This window comes from Marmota flaviventris, chromosome 1, assembly GCF_047511675.1.
Source record: "Marmota flaviventris isolate mMarFla1 chromosome 1, mMarFla1.hap1, whole genome shotgun sequence".
NCBI classification, from domain to species: Eukaryota; Metazoa; Chordata; class Mammalia; order Rodentia; family Sciuridae; genus Marmota; species Marmota flaviventris.
In genome coordinates, this window is record NC_092498.1 from 158,124,249 (window position 1) to 158,138,049 (window position 13,801).

General features: G+C 49.0%; 1 protein-coding gene across 8 annotated transcripts in view; it reads right to left on the reverse strand.

Moving 5' to 3' along the window:
• Hic2 (HIC ZBTB transcriptional repressor 2) overlaps positions 1-12,500 on the reverse strand; it is a 100,913-nt gene extending 88,413 nt beyond the window's left edge. For 7 of the 8 annotated variants that reach the window (XR_011708929.1, XR_011708926.1, XR_011708928.1 and 4 more), the window contains exon 1: positions 12,423-12,500. Coding sequence is in view for 1 of the 8 variants with exons in the window: in XM_071618255.1 (XP_071474356.1) it covers positions 12,423-12,454 (32 nt within the window). In the remaining 7 variants the exon portion in view is untranslated. The remainder of the gene's footprint in view (positions 1-12,422) is intronic. The other variant, XM_071618255.1, reaches the window with a different exon arrangement.
• Between the last annotated feature and the right edge of the window lie 1,301 nt (positions 12,501-13,801).

A 13,801-nucleotide genomic window follows, 5' to 3' on the forward strand; every position in this document is an offset into this window, starting at 1 on the left:
ACTACCTTTGTAAATAACTTCTTAGAACTCAATCTCTAAGTGTACTAAGAGAGCTGAGCCTGCTCTGTGAAGAAGTCCTAAAAAGAAGGGAGTGGGGGCATGTGTGGTTTGATACCTTCCAGATCCAGGTAGGAGCCAAAAGGCTAAAGCTGAGGAACCTCCCAGAGAACCTCTCTCCTGCCACCTAAGAGGTTACCTGATTCAGAGACCCAGTAAGCACAGCAGTTCCCACAGCATTGAGCAACTAAAGAAATAATACACAGATGAGAGCTTTGGAGGGCTCAGTTCCCATAGGAGATAACCCAGAAAATATCACTCTGTCCTAATAAATACAAAGCAATAGAAGCCAAGCCTTCTATAACCAGAAGAGCAGGTATATCTAACCCAACAGAGTTGCCCAGGAGAGGAAAGTAATAGGTATCCTTCCAAGGAGTGGACAAGGAGTAAGGGCAGAGCCAGGGTTATTTTATGTGAAAATATCAAAGTCCAGAACACTTGGCTCAGTGGTATAGTACCTGTCTAGCATGTGCAAGGCCCTGGGTTTAAATTCTAGCTCCACAAAAAAAAATGAGAAATAAAATAAAATTTAACCAAAGGCTAGAACACAACTTCCCCTGTGCAGCTCCTTAGCCAAGCCCTCTTCTGAGTCAGTTCTGGTTTGAAGCCCAATCAACCCTGAGTTGTCCTTCTCAAACACCTGCAAGTCACTCCCTGCTTAAAGCTTTAAATGGATTCCCAATGCCTGGAATGAAGTCTATGCTCCAACCTGGCACGCAGGGTTCTTCTCAGAGGGGCACTAAGCCCAGCTTTCCTCTTCCACAATCTCACCTATGAGAACCCTACAGGCTATGCTCTCTGATAGGATGACCTTTCCCACTCTATCCCTTCCTCTACCAAGCCTGTCCTACTTTTCTCCTCCCTCCTCACCTAACAGCAGCATTTTCTGTCAGCATAACTCCTCTCCTGTCCACCCTGATCCCCACTAAACAGCACCCTCAAATTAAGGGACATTGTGTCCCAACCAACCATAGCAGCAGCAATGGGCATGCAGCAGGCACTCATAAACATTTGTTAGGTGAGAAAATGCCAATGACGAAGAACAAAGGCTAAGAAGAGAGAAGCTGAAATAATACATGAAAGATGATAAGGTGGCACAGTGCCCTCCCTTGTCACCATTCCATAATCGTACTGTCAACATTCTTAAAAATTAGACTGGGCATGCTGTAATCCCAGCAGCTCAGGAGGCTGAGACATGAGAATCCTGAGTTCAAAACCAGCCTCGGTAATAGCGAGGCACTAAGCAACTCAGTGAGACCCTGTCTCTAAATAAAATACAAAATAGGGCTGGGGATGTGGCTCAGTGGTCAAGTGCCCCTGAGTTCAATCCCCTGTATCAAAAAAACAAATAAATAAACTTAGTCAGGGCTCCCAAAGAGCTTTTGATTATGTGGCTTCTATGTTACTGTAGATTATATGTTACTGTTCTAGTTACTCTACTAAAAAAAAAGATCATTTTTTTTAATCACTTGATTTAAGCTGGGCATTATAGCACACACCTGTTATCCCAGCACCTCAGAGGCTAAGCAAGTTTAAGTCCAGCCTCAGCAACACAGTAAGACACTGTCTCAAAATTTTAAAAATAAAAGAAATAAAAGAACTGGGGATATAGCCCAATGGCAGAGTGCCCCAGATATCGACAATAAATCTATTTTACATCAACATAAATATTTTTAAATATATTTTTAGTTGTAGATGGACACAATACCTTTATTTTATTTATGAATTTTTATGCAGTGCTGAAGATTGAACCCACTGCCTCATGTGTGCCAGGCAAGTGCTCTACCACTGAGCCACAACCCCAGACCCAACATAAACATTTTTTAAATATATTTTTTTAGCTGTAGATGGACACAATACCTTTATTTTATTTATTTATTTTTATGTGGTGCTGAGGATTGAATCCAGTGCCTCACACATGCTAGGTGAGCACTCTACCACTGTGTCACAACCGCAGCCCAACATAATCATTTTTATGGGGGAAAAAAAAAAGAGGCACACAATTTTGAAAGCTGAGCGCAATGTCACACCTATAATTCCAGCAACTCAGGAGGCTGAGGCAGGAGAATCTCAAGTTATAAGTCAGCCTCAGAAACTTGTCTCAATTTTTTTTTTTAAGAGAGAGATAGAAAGAATTTTTTAATATTTATTTTTTAGTTTTCGGTGGACACAACATCTTTATTTTATTTTTATGTAGTGCTGAGGATTGAACCCAGCGCCGCACGCATGCCAGGCAAGCGCGCTACCACTTGAGCCACATCCCCAGCCCTCAATTTTTTTTATATTAAAAACTTTTTTAGTTTCAAGTGGACGCAATATCTTTATTTTTTATTTATTTATTTTTAATGTGGTGTTGAGGATCGAACCCAGCGCCCCGCACATGCCAGGCAAGAGCATGCCAGGCGAGAGCGCTACCACTTGAGCCACATCCCCAGCCCTCAAATTTTTAAATCTTAAAAAATCTTAATAGGGCTGGGGTTGTGACTCAGCGGTAAAGTGCTCGCCTAGCACACATGAGGCACTGGGTTCGATCCTCAGCACCACATAAAAATGAATAAATAAAATAAAATAATAAAAAAACCCCTCATAATCCACAGATTTTAGGAATAGAACCTAGAACTTCACACATGCCAGTCAAAGCAAGCATACTACCACTGAGCTCCATCCCCAGCTCCTTGTTTTTTAGACATACATAGGTATAGCTATGTTGCCAAGGCTGGTCTACAATTCCAGGGCTCAAACAATCCTCCTGTCTCAGCCTTCACAGTAGCTGGGATTATAGGCATGCATAGGAATACTCAGGAATTCTATGACATCAAGCACTGACTGGTCATTTGAAAAATATTGATTGACTTGAGTTAATCAGTTTCTTCCAAATGTTGTCACATTTCATTATACAACACCAAGAAATCCCATGAGTCAATATCACTATTCATCTTATCAGAGAGAAGTCTGAGTGCCAAGCTCACAATGATACCATTTTCCAAAATTCTAATTTTCCCTTGAAAGCTCAAATTTTTCATTGGCAACAAATGATTTTCCTTAAAGGGGCAGGCTCACTTACTTCACTTGAGAAAATGTCTAACAAAATTCTCCAGGTCCACACATGAATACACTTTTGTCTGTCATTCTTTTTTTTTTTTTTTTTTTTGGGGGGGGGGGGCGGGGGGCGATACCAGGGATTGAACTCAAGGGCACTCAACCACTGAGCCACATCCTCAGCCCTATTTTATTTAAAGACCGGGTTTCACTGATTTGCTTATCGCACTGCCACTGCTGAGGCTGCCTTTGAACTCGGGATTCTTATGTCTCTGCTCAAGAGAGCTGCTGGGATTACAGGCATGTGTCACCACGACTGGCTCTGGCTGTCAGTCATTCTTTTTTTCTTTCTTTCTTTTTTTTTTTTAGGAGGATACTAGAGATTGAACTCAGGGGCACTCAACCACTGAGCCTCATCCCTATTTTATTTTATTAAGGGAATTGCTTAGTGCTTGCTAAACTGCTGAAGCTAATTTTGAACTCCTGATCCTCCTGCCTCAGCCTCCCCAGCCACTGGGATTACAGGCGTGTGCCCCCATGCCCAGCTCTGTCAGTCATTCTTTAAAGCACAAACAATGTTCCATGAGGAAAAAGCAGTCAGTTTGGTTTCCAGTTCAAACAAATGTTAAGTCCTTTTCCTGGACACACTATTGTACTTGAGTCTGTAGCAGAAGAGTCTAAGCATTATTCCCACTTCATCATACAGAGTATTAAAAAGTCATGCATGGTGGTACCTGTCTATACTCCCAACAACTTGGGAATCTCAGGCAGAAAGATCACAAGTTCAGGGCCTGCCTCAGCAATTTAGCAGACCCTCAGTAACTTAGCAAGACCCTGTCTCAAAATAATAAATAAATAGAAAGTTCTGGTCTCCTGCCCAAATAAAAGAGTCAAGGGTGGAGATTTAATACCTAGTCACCTATACTGGCTCCTCTGGATAAGTGTATGACTGGCAGTCACAATTTGCTGCAAGGTGAAAACATGACTATGAAGAGGGGTGCCACGTGAAGTTAAGTGTCAACATGGGCCAAGGGCTAATAACTTCAAAGCATTATGAAAAGCATCCAAGGATCTATAAACAATTCTTTGAGAATAGGTGACATGCACTGTCTTGAATATTTCTAATAAGCCATTTTCTAGGCAAGGAAAATAAGGCCTTTAGAGGTTAAGGACTGCCACACAGAAGAAAGAGGTTTGACACTGGAGTCCTCTTCCGACCAAAATGTAAAAATCCTGAGCAACAGGCTTCCTACCAACTGAAATGCCATTTCAAATGGCATCCACAATTATTTGCAGAAACTATCACAAGGATCTTCTTCCTGGGGGCTTGTTAACTCACAGACCAGCAAGACTCCCTCAGAGCAATGTTGCTCCTGTGCCTGCTGGCTAGGCAAGCTGTGGACCTGTGGGCCCTGTGCACCTGGAGGCAGAGGGGCTCCATGGGGGAGGGTGCTACCAGGAAGTAGGATGTGTATGCTGCCTGCTGGGGGCATGAAGTCAAAGTCTCCTCCTGCCCAAAGCAGCTAAGCCAGCCCTGCTGGCCTTATCAGGGTCAACATATGCATGGAATGTGGGACTTTGGAAATAAACCTCTTTCCTTACCCTGCAAGGGAGCTGCCTGGGGCTCACACCTGGCTCAGGTTCACTCACCACAGTCAAAAGGCAACCCAAGCCCACTGTTTCATGGCCTGGTAGCACTGCAGAAAGCCAAGGCTTAATCCCTTCCCTCATCACTCAGAACCCCTGGGCCCCTCTATCAAGAGGGCCAGCCCTGCCTCTCACACCACCAGTCTCCCCTTACACCATCAGCAGCAGTGTATGTACACTTTTCAGTGAAAGAATCCCAAGAAAGAAAGGTAATCAACTTTAAGTTCCCTGAAACACGCAGACTATCTCCACAGGTCTCTTGTAGAAGTGTTCAGCAAAGCAACATTTCCATGGAGCAGATTCCAATATGCCAGAAGGTAAGGAGCAGTGATAAAAGATAAAGATGGCCCAGAGAACCCCTTCTCTGCCTTGGTCCTTGGGGGTAAGGAGGGATCTGCAAGGGATCACCCTCCAGCTCTAGCAGGTATTCCCTAACCCACTCAAAATGAAAACCTTAGCTGTCCTCCAGTCCAAGCACTGCTCAGAGTTAAGCAGCTCTCACAATTCTGTTTAAGGTTTCCACATACTGCTTACTGTTAGAACTTCTCTACCCACTGTGTGACTCTAATTACTTAACTTCCCTGAATCCCTTGTATATTATAGATTAATAAAGGGCTGCAGATGATCAGGACAGGAACATTCTGGAGATTATAAATTCAGATGTAAAAAATACCAACCACAAGCCGGTGGCAGTGGCACACACCTGTAATCCCAACAACTTCAGAGGGTGAAGCCGGAGGATTGCAAGTTCAAGACCAGCCTCTGCAATCTAGTGAGATACTACCTTAAAAAGGGATGGACGTGGTGGCACACACCTGTAATCCCAGCAGCTCAGGAGGCTGAGGCAGGAGGATCGAAAGTTTAAAGCCAGCTTCAGCAACAGCGAGGCACTAAGTAATTCAGTGAGACACTATCTCTAAACAAAATACAAAAAACGGCTAGGGATATGGTTTGGTGGTTCAGTGCCCAAATTCAATCCCCCCTCCAAAAAATAAAATAAAATAAAATAAAAAGAGCGGAACACGGTGTCACACACCTGTAATCCCAGCAACTCAGGAGGCTAAGACAAGAGAATCACAAATTCAAGGCCAGCCTCAGCAACTCAGTGAAACCCTGTCTCAAAATAAAACACAAAAAGGGCTGGGGATGTGGTTAAGCCAATGAGCACCCATGGGCTCAATCCCCAGTACCAAAAAATAATAAAATGGGAGGGATATAACTCAGGGGTAAAATGTCCTTGCGTTCAAACCCTCAAACCTCCAAAAACAAGCCAAACCTCCCATAATGTCCTATTCAAAATTATTACTCATCTTATAATGAAAGCATTATGTGCTTAAAAAAGTTAATAATAATAATAATAAATCACACACACACACACAGCAGGCTTGTTGGCACACACCTGTAATCCAGTGACTTGGGAGGCTAATGCAGAAGAATTCCAAGTTTGGGGCTATTCTCAGCAACTTTGGGAGACACTGTCTCAAAAAAAAGAAAAAGAAAAGGGGGGAGGTGGGGCGCCAGGGATGTAGCTTAGTAAAGCTCCCCTGGGTTCAACCCCCAGTACCAAAAAAAAAAAAAAAGAAAGAAAACCAAATGCTTACCATGGAGCTGGGGATATAGCTGAGCACAGGATAAGGCCTCAAAACAAGGGGCCACCCCTCTTCCACAACCTTTCTAGCACTGTCAGGAACTCTGCAGAAAACCATCTTTCATTTACAAAGTTCCCACAGCACCTGCCAGACAGAAACCCATAAGCTGCCTTCCACAAAAAAGAAAGGTCATAAGGTCCTGGGGAGAGGTGGAGTAAAGAGGAAAAAGGGCCAAGGCAGGAATTCACCCCCAGGAACACTCATTCCCAAGACAGAACTCTCCAGACTCACATACCAAATCTAACCCAAGATACACAGAGCAAAAGAGGAGTCATGAGGAAAGCCTGTGTTCCCACTACCACCTTGCTCCTTAGCCCTTATTCCTCTTCACTATCCCTACCCTGGCTGTCTTCGCCCTTCTAAATGAGGGCACTCCCTACCCAGGACACCAACCAAGACCACACCAGTCAGGGGAATTAGCAATAGTCACAGAGAGCTGCCCCAGTGGAGAACCTATTCCTCTGTCCCAGCAAGAAGTTTAGCTGAGGCCTGGGCCTAACCTGAAGCTGTCCCCACCTTTCACTTTGCCTTCCCTGTCCCTTAATAGTTTCACATACCTTGCCCATGTAATGCAGTCTAGAAAAACAACCTCAAGGACCAATCCCTTTTTCCCAGGTACATCGAAGTCAAAAAAAAGGCGGGGGGGAGGCACAGAGGGGGAGCAGCAGTCCCAGGGATTTCCAGTTCAGTTACCCAGTCATGCCTTAGCTCCGGCCACAATGGGCTTGTCAGTGAGCCACAAGGTACCCAAATTTCATTATGTTAGGCCCTGCCAGGCTACACAGAGGTCAACAGGAGAACAAGAAGGCAACCAAGCAACTATGCAAGGCTTACTCTGGAAACCCAGAGTGTAGAGTCAGCAGGACACAGTCCTGAGGCTAAGGGAAGCAGGTAGCTCCCCACAGAACCCCCAAGAGAAGCCCCTCAGTGCAGGTGGCCTGGGTTCCTCCTGTGGCTCATCCCTCTATGCCTGATGTTCCCCTATAAGGGAATAAGACCAGTTTATTCTGTCTATTCATTCAATGGGTGACTGCTAGTCCCACTGGCCCTCAGTAAAATAGTTCTGAACATCCCAGGTTACAACAATGGCCTACACAGCCTCATCACTAGCTTGATTCTATTATCAACAAATATATATCACTTGCTAGAGCAGTGATTCTCAAACTTAGCCACACACCTAATTCACAGTAGGAAAATCAGGTGCCAGGACCCACCCAGAGACGTGCTGCGCTCCCAGGGAACCTGATTTATAGCTGGAAGTAAGAGCCAGGCCACTAGCACACAAGTCTCCGCCAATCAGCACAGGCAACAGCACTGCTAAAAGGACATGAGTCTATATTCATCACCCTAAAAAACACCAATGTGTTCATACAGGCACAGGCCACTAAGGTCCCAGGCCCCACTCTCACTCCTCATTCACTTTGTGAGCAAGAATTCACCAAGAATTTATCATCTTCCAAGACAACAGAATAAGGGAGCTTCAAGGCCACAATATGAAATTAGGGTTAGGACATTCTCCCCCCTTAAACGGTCCACAAATGGGCTGATGAAGAAGTCAACAGGGTTCACTCCAGTGTGGGAATGGGAACAGCCCCTTTCCACATGCCAGAGGATGTACCCACCCACCCAGAGGCACTGCTAGGAATGAATCCTGAGGCCCAAAAATGAAATAAGACACCTCTGCATAGCAGCTACATCTATGCCACAGCCAACTGTCCTTCCATCTCCACAACAGGTAAACTCCCACCTAAGTATCCACCTCACCAAACTCTTTCCTAAATTATTCTGGGAATCCCCAGGGGAAAGATGGGGAGACTTGATGGGACAGTCTGCCTTTCTATACACCACATAATCCCTCCTCATCCACACCGACTATGTACTCAGAGGTGAATCACCCTCAAACAGGGAACAAGCACCTACTATGTGCTAACGTTCCACAAGGAACACCAGGGCCCTTTGGCTTAAAGGTACCTGGCAGACCCATCACTTCTCACCTTGGAGGAGGTCTTGGAGGTCAGAAAGACCTCTACTTCCCCTCCCTCTAACCACTGACATTATGAAGAAAAACATGGGAAGTTGGTGAGGAGGGGTTTCATCAAGCCTGGCAGCCTTCCCCAAAGGTCCCAGGGAGCTTCTTAAGTTTAATCTCCCCAACTCATCCAGCCACACCCCTCCCAGGACGCTCCCTTCTTATGGGACCTATAACCAGCTCTTGGCCATCCTTTCCTGATCAGATTCACTGGGGTCGCCACCAGCTTTTCTTGCTTTGCCACTCCTGGCTAACACTAGGCTTAAGGCCCTCCTCACAGGCCTCCCCTAGACCAGGTCTCTAACCCTTAGGGCAAGGCCCTTCCTAGCAGGAAGCAAATTCTGGTGATATCAGCTGGACTCAAACTGGACAGGTTTGTTTGGAAGCCCCTAATGAGGAACCAGAACCTATTCTTGGGAGGGGACTGTTTTCCCTATTCTTTCTTAGCAGGATCCCAGCTCTCTCCCTACACATTTTATGAGCCCTCATAGGCTCTGAAGTGAAAGGCATTTACCCTCCAGTCCTAGAACAAGTTACTTAACCTCCCAGTATCACTTACTGTCATAAAAGGATTCATGCTGAATCAGGAGGATTACAGAAAAAACGCACAAGGGCCCCTATCACCCAGCCTAAAACCTACCAGTGGTAGGCAAGTCTGTGAGCACCAGGAGGCAGAGACCAGCACAATTTAGTCTAGCCATGGGGGCCAAACACCAAATTTGTGCTCAGAAAATGTGGCTGAATGAATAAAATGGTTGCAAAAGAGCCTCACAAGTGTCTAATAGACAGCAGGTACCCTTGGATTGGCTTCTTGACACATTTGTGGATCCACATTTTCAGGCTTTCCTGACCATGTCCCGGCCCATTCTTCATGCTGCCTTTTGAAAACCTAGAGCAATATTCCCTGATTAAAATTGCTCATCTCCAAGCCAACAGCAAACCAGCATGGCATCCAAGGCTCTGCTCTAGCCCACGACTAGCTCCTCCCACCATGCTTCCATGCCACACAGCCCTTATTACCTCATCTTATAATTGTCTGTCTGTCTGTCTTCCCCATGCTGAACTCTGGAGGACAGTAATACATGGATGCAATCTCAAATTGTTCCTATTTTAAATATAGGGCTGCTTAAGTATGGAGAATTAATCACTGTTCAAGGTTGCACTGAAAGTAAAGGTACCTAGAGTAAATGGCAGAGTAAGTCTGGCACTCCATACTTCTTGACAAAGTCCAGTTCCCCTCTCACTAGCCGTGCTCAGCCAGGCTCCAAGGAGCCAGAAGGGAAGGAACCTCATTACTTCCAGAAAGTAAGAGCTGATTCCCATACCAGCAGGAGGGGTCCAGGAGGAAGAGCTCCCATCCTCCTAGTGATTGGGTTCTGAGGGCAGTGGCTCTCAGCACCAGTGGGCAAGATCAGGTATGGGGTGGGGCTGATAGCTGCTCAAGGTCAACAGGCCAAGAAAAAAAGGCAGAGCACAGGTCCCCTGGGTAAACTGAACTTTATTCCTTTCTCACTCTTCTAACTCTCCAGAACTCCCAGCCAGCCCTTCTCCAGAGTCTAGCTGCTGATTAAAAGGCGCTCCCCCCATCCCCTCCCCCTTCCACCCCTCAGATCTAAACTCAACAGACAATAAGAACTCCCAGGAAGGCAGCAGACCCTGCAACTCAATAATGCAAAACCCTGTTGCTCCAAGTCCACAACAGCTGACTTCAAGTGGATCGGAGGCTGTGCTTATTAACAAAATGAGAAATCTGATCTACGGAAAGAAAACACTATGTAAGGATTAATCCAAGACTGAAGCTTATGGAGAAGGCTGGGCTGTTGGCCAAGGCTAGGGAGCGAGGACAGGATCATATCAACCTGTCCCCAGAGCAGGTACCACACAGCTTGACAGGGCGCATCACCTCTGCCCCACCTGCACCTCCTATTCTCCTTAAATCAATTGCAGCAATCATTTCAGTTTTGCTTTAATTAAAAGCCAGGCTCCCTCAGGCTGCTTCTTCCTCTATGCAGAGCCAGCAACCAGAGGGAAATTTTTCTTTTCAGGAATCGCTTGTAAAAACTCAGTGACTAATCTACAAGTCCCAACAACTGGCAGGAAGGCACTGCAGGGAGAAATTCTGGGCACGCAGCAGCACTCAGTCACACTGCCAGAGAAGCTGAGCAACAGGGACTCAAAAACATCCCAAAACTGGCCTATAGGAAACCAGAAACCATAGGAAAGCCAGTCAACCTGGAAGTTCTGACCTCCCCTGTGGCACTCAGGCAGGTGGAGATCCTCCTCCCAGCCTTCTTCTAAGTCTGCCTTGTGGAGCCCAGAGATTTTCAAAATAACCTCAACTACACAGGACAGAAGGTTCATTTACAAGCAGGGCTGCTTATTCTATGGAATCACCCTATACTAAAGGACTCAGTTCAGCACCCCAATATCAGCCTCCCACCTCCTCCCTGGTGTTAAGAGCCCACTAAACGAGCAATCTTACCACATAGCTTTGTCTCTAGAGGCCAGCCTGAGGCTGGCCCATCTGCTTTTTCAGACCACTTCAGCAACCCTGCTCCACTGAGCATACAGTCTTTCCTTGAGCCAGGACTACAAACAGGCCACATGGCCTGTGCTCCTGAAAAATGTCTTCTTGAGGCCCAGGGAGTCCAAACATTGGCAGATGGGAATGGAAGTGAAGAAGCAAAGCCAGGAGCCAGGGAGCAATAATGCTAGATCCAGAAAGGTCTTGGGTTTGGGTGACCCAACACCATCCCTCCATCTGTGGTCCCTGGTGGGTAGTTTCAAGTGCAGCCTAGAAGCTCCTGAGGCCCCTCCACTACTTGCCAGCTCTTCCCCTCTCCCAGGGGCAAGAGGCACAGCAATCCTCACATCAGTCAACAATCCACCACCACAGGATTCCTATGGGCAAGGCTCTGCACCTCCCCTCCCCCCATATATGTCAGAGGGGTGGCCTCCCTGGGTTACCCCTTCTGCTAGTGGGGGGTAAGGGGCTGGGAACATAGCTTTCCAGATGTGTTTGGCAATTCTTACTAGAAAAGACACTGGGGATAGAAGATAGAGGGTAGGAGAAGACAAGGATAAATAACTTCTCCACAGCTCAGCCAGTCAGGTTCAGCACTGGGCTCCAGTCCCCAGTCAGTTCCATGCTGTTCTGGGTGGGGCCGCTGGGAGCATTATCTGGCCTCATTCCCTCCTCTCCTTAAGTCACTGCCCCCCCAGGGAGAGGCATTTTCTCCCAAACACACACACCCAGGCCTGTGTGAATATGAACCACCTTGGAAGATAAACAGAGTGACAAGCTGAGGCCCCTTAGCCCCCTCCCTTAGCCAGCCGGTCCCCTCCCTTGCCAGCCGACCCCCTCCCCCAAGCCCATCTCTCTTCCTGCCAAGCTGCTGCCTACAGAAGAGGTCTGGGGGCAGGGCAGCAAGCCCACCAGCCGCAGAGCCTGGCCCTCTGGGAACAGCCCCTCCAGACCCGACCTTGCCCCGGTCCGGGCCGGTCTTACTGAGGGGAAGGGGACAACAGAAAAAGGAGTGCAGACGGTACTGGACAGCAGTTCTGGAAATTGCAAAATCTTTTAGCTAAGGGCGGCCGTAAGGCAAAGGGCCGTTTGCATAATGGGAACCCGCGCGCCTGTCAGGCAACGTAGCTCGCCCGACGCTGTTCGGATTAGATTGCTAATGAAAAGGCACAAAGAATCGGCGCCCGCTCGCCCGTCGACCCCCGCTCCACAGACCCGCGCCCCAGGCCTGGCGCGGCCCTGGGGGCTTTGTGCCTGGGGACCCCGCCGCCTGCGCCCCGCCGGGCAACCGGGCCACAAAGCCCAGGCTGGCTGAGGGTCTCGCGTGCTCCCCCATCCAGGCCAGGTTGATGCGCGCGCCCTCCCACGCCCGCAGCTCCACGTCGCTCGGGCTCGCGCGCGTCCACGCCCCTCTCCCTGTGGGCGCACCCGGTCCTCGGCCCCCGCCGGCGCCCCCACACTCGCCGCTGCCCCTCACCTCGTGTGCGTCGGCGGCTGCGCTCCGCCCATCAGCCGGCCGGCTCTGTCTGCGGCCCCTCGTCCTGGGCGCCCGGCCCGCGCCGCCCGCGCCCGCCCCGTCCGCCCGCCGCCGGCCCGGCTCGGCTCCCCGCCCAGCGCGCCCCGAGCGCCGCTCACAGCCGCCCGCTCGGCGCCATCTTGGAAGCTTGTGACGTCGGTGCCGCCCGCTCACCCCTGACCCACATCTGAATGGGCGAGCGACGGGGCGGGATCAGGGTGAAGGGACGGGCCCGTTTCGGGGGCGGGGCATGCGGGGCGGGGCGGGGCCAGCAAGCGGTCGGAGGGCTGGGCGGGCAGGGTGGCCGCCGCGCAGCGCTTTGGGGGAGGGGCACGCAGGAGGACCCTAGGTCTGAGACCCCCGACTCCCAACCAGCTCCCGACCCAGGGGCCAGAGCTTGACCTAGGCCTCGCGCCCGAAACACTCAGACCTCACACTCCCTGTAGACAGGGACAGGCTCATGCCTAGCCCCCGAACTCAAGGCTGACCCCCTCTGAGCCTGACCCTGACCCTGACCCCTCAGAGCCCCCAGTCAGGGACCCCTAGCGGTCTATGCCCAATTTCCCCGACCCCTTCGTGCCCCGTGCTTCCCGACCCCCGCTGTGGCCGCGCTCTCAAGACTCAGCCCCCAGGGACTGCAGGCTCCTTGGTCTGGGCTCCAGGGGAGGCCAGGGTCGTTCCGGTCCCGGGAAGAATGGGAGTCCTGGAACACCTGACCCCAGCGCCAATAGGGAACCCCGCTCCTGCACCCCGGCGAGCAGGCCCTACCTGCTCAGAGGGCGCGGAGGTCCTGAGCACGCTTGCTTCAGCCAGCCCCTTCCGGTGACCGCAGCCCCTCGCTGGCCCCAGGGGTTAAACGGCGCGCCCAAGCTGGCTCTCTTGGACCCAAGGCTCATGGGCGTCATTTAAATGGACTTTCAAGGGCTGGGGCTAGCCATGAGCCATGACCACTTCTCTAGGGAGTTACTTAATGGACCTCTCTCTACTCTGAATACCAAACAAAGGAACACACCACTGTTAAGGTCGGAGAAGTCTGAAAGGAGCCGGGAATCTGCTTTATAGGGAAACTGTGACCTAGCTCCAGTCAAGACTGAAACTCAATTCTGTAACCCTTCGCAGAGGCTAATTATGCGACCATTCTTTGCTAATCAGTGTATAAGTTCAATGCAATCCTAACATGACGTTTCTTAGACTAAGCAAAATTGTAAGTTCACCTGGAAGAATAAATAGCCAAATACAGCTTTCATCTCCCCGACCTCTTGGGAACAAAGAAAAAGAAATGAGGGTAGACTTGCCCTATCAGAAATTAAAACAAATTATAAGGACTGAGGATGTAGTTC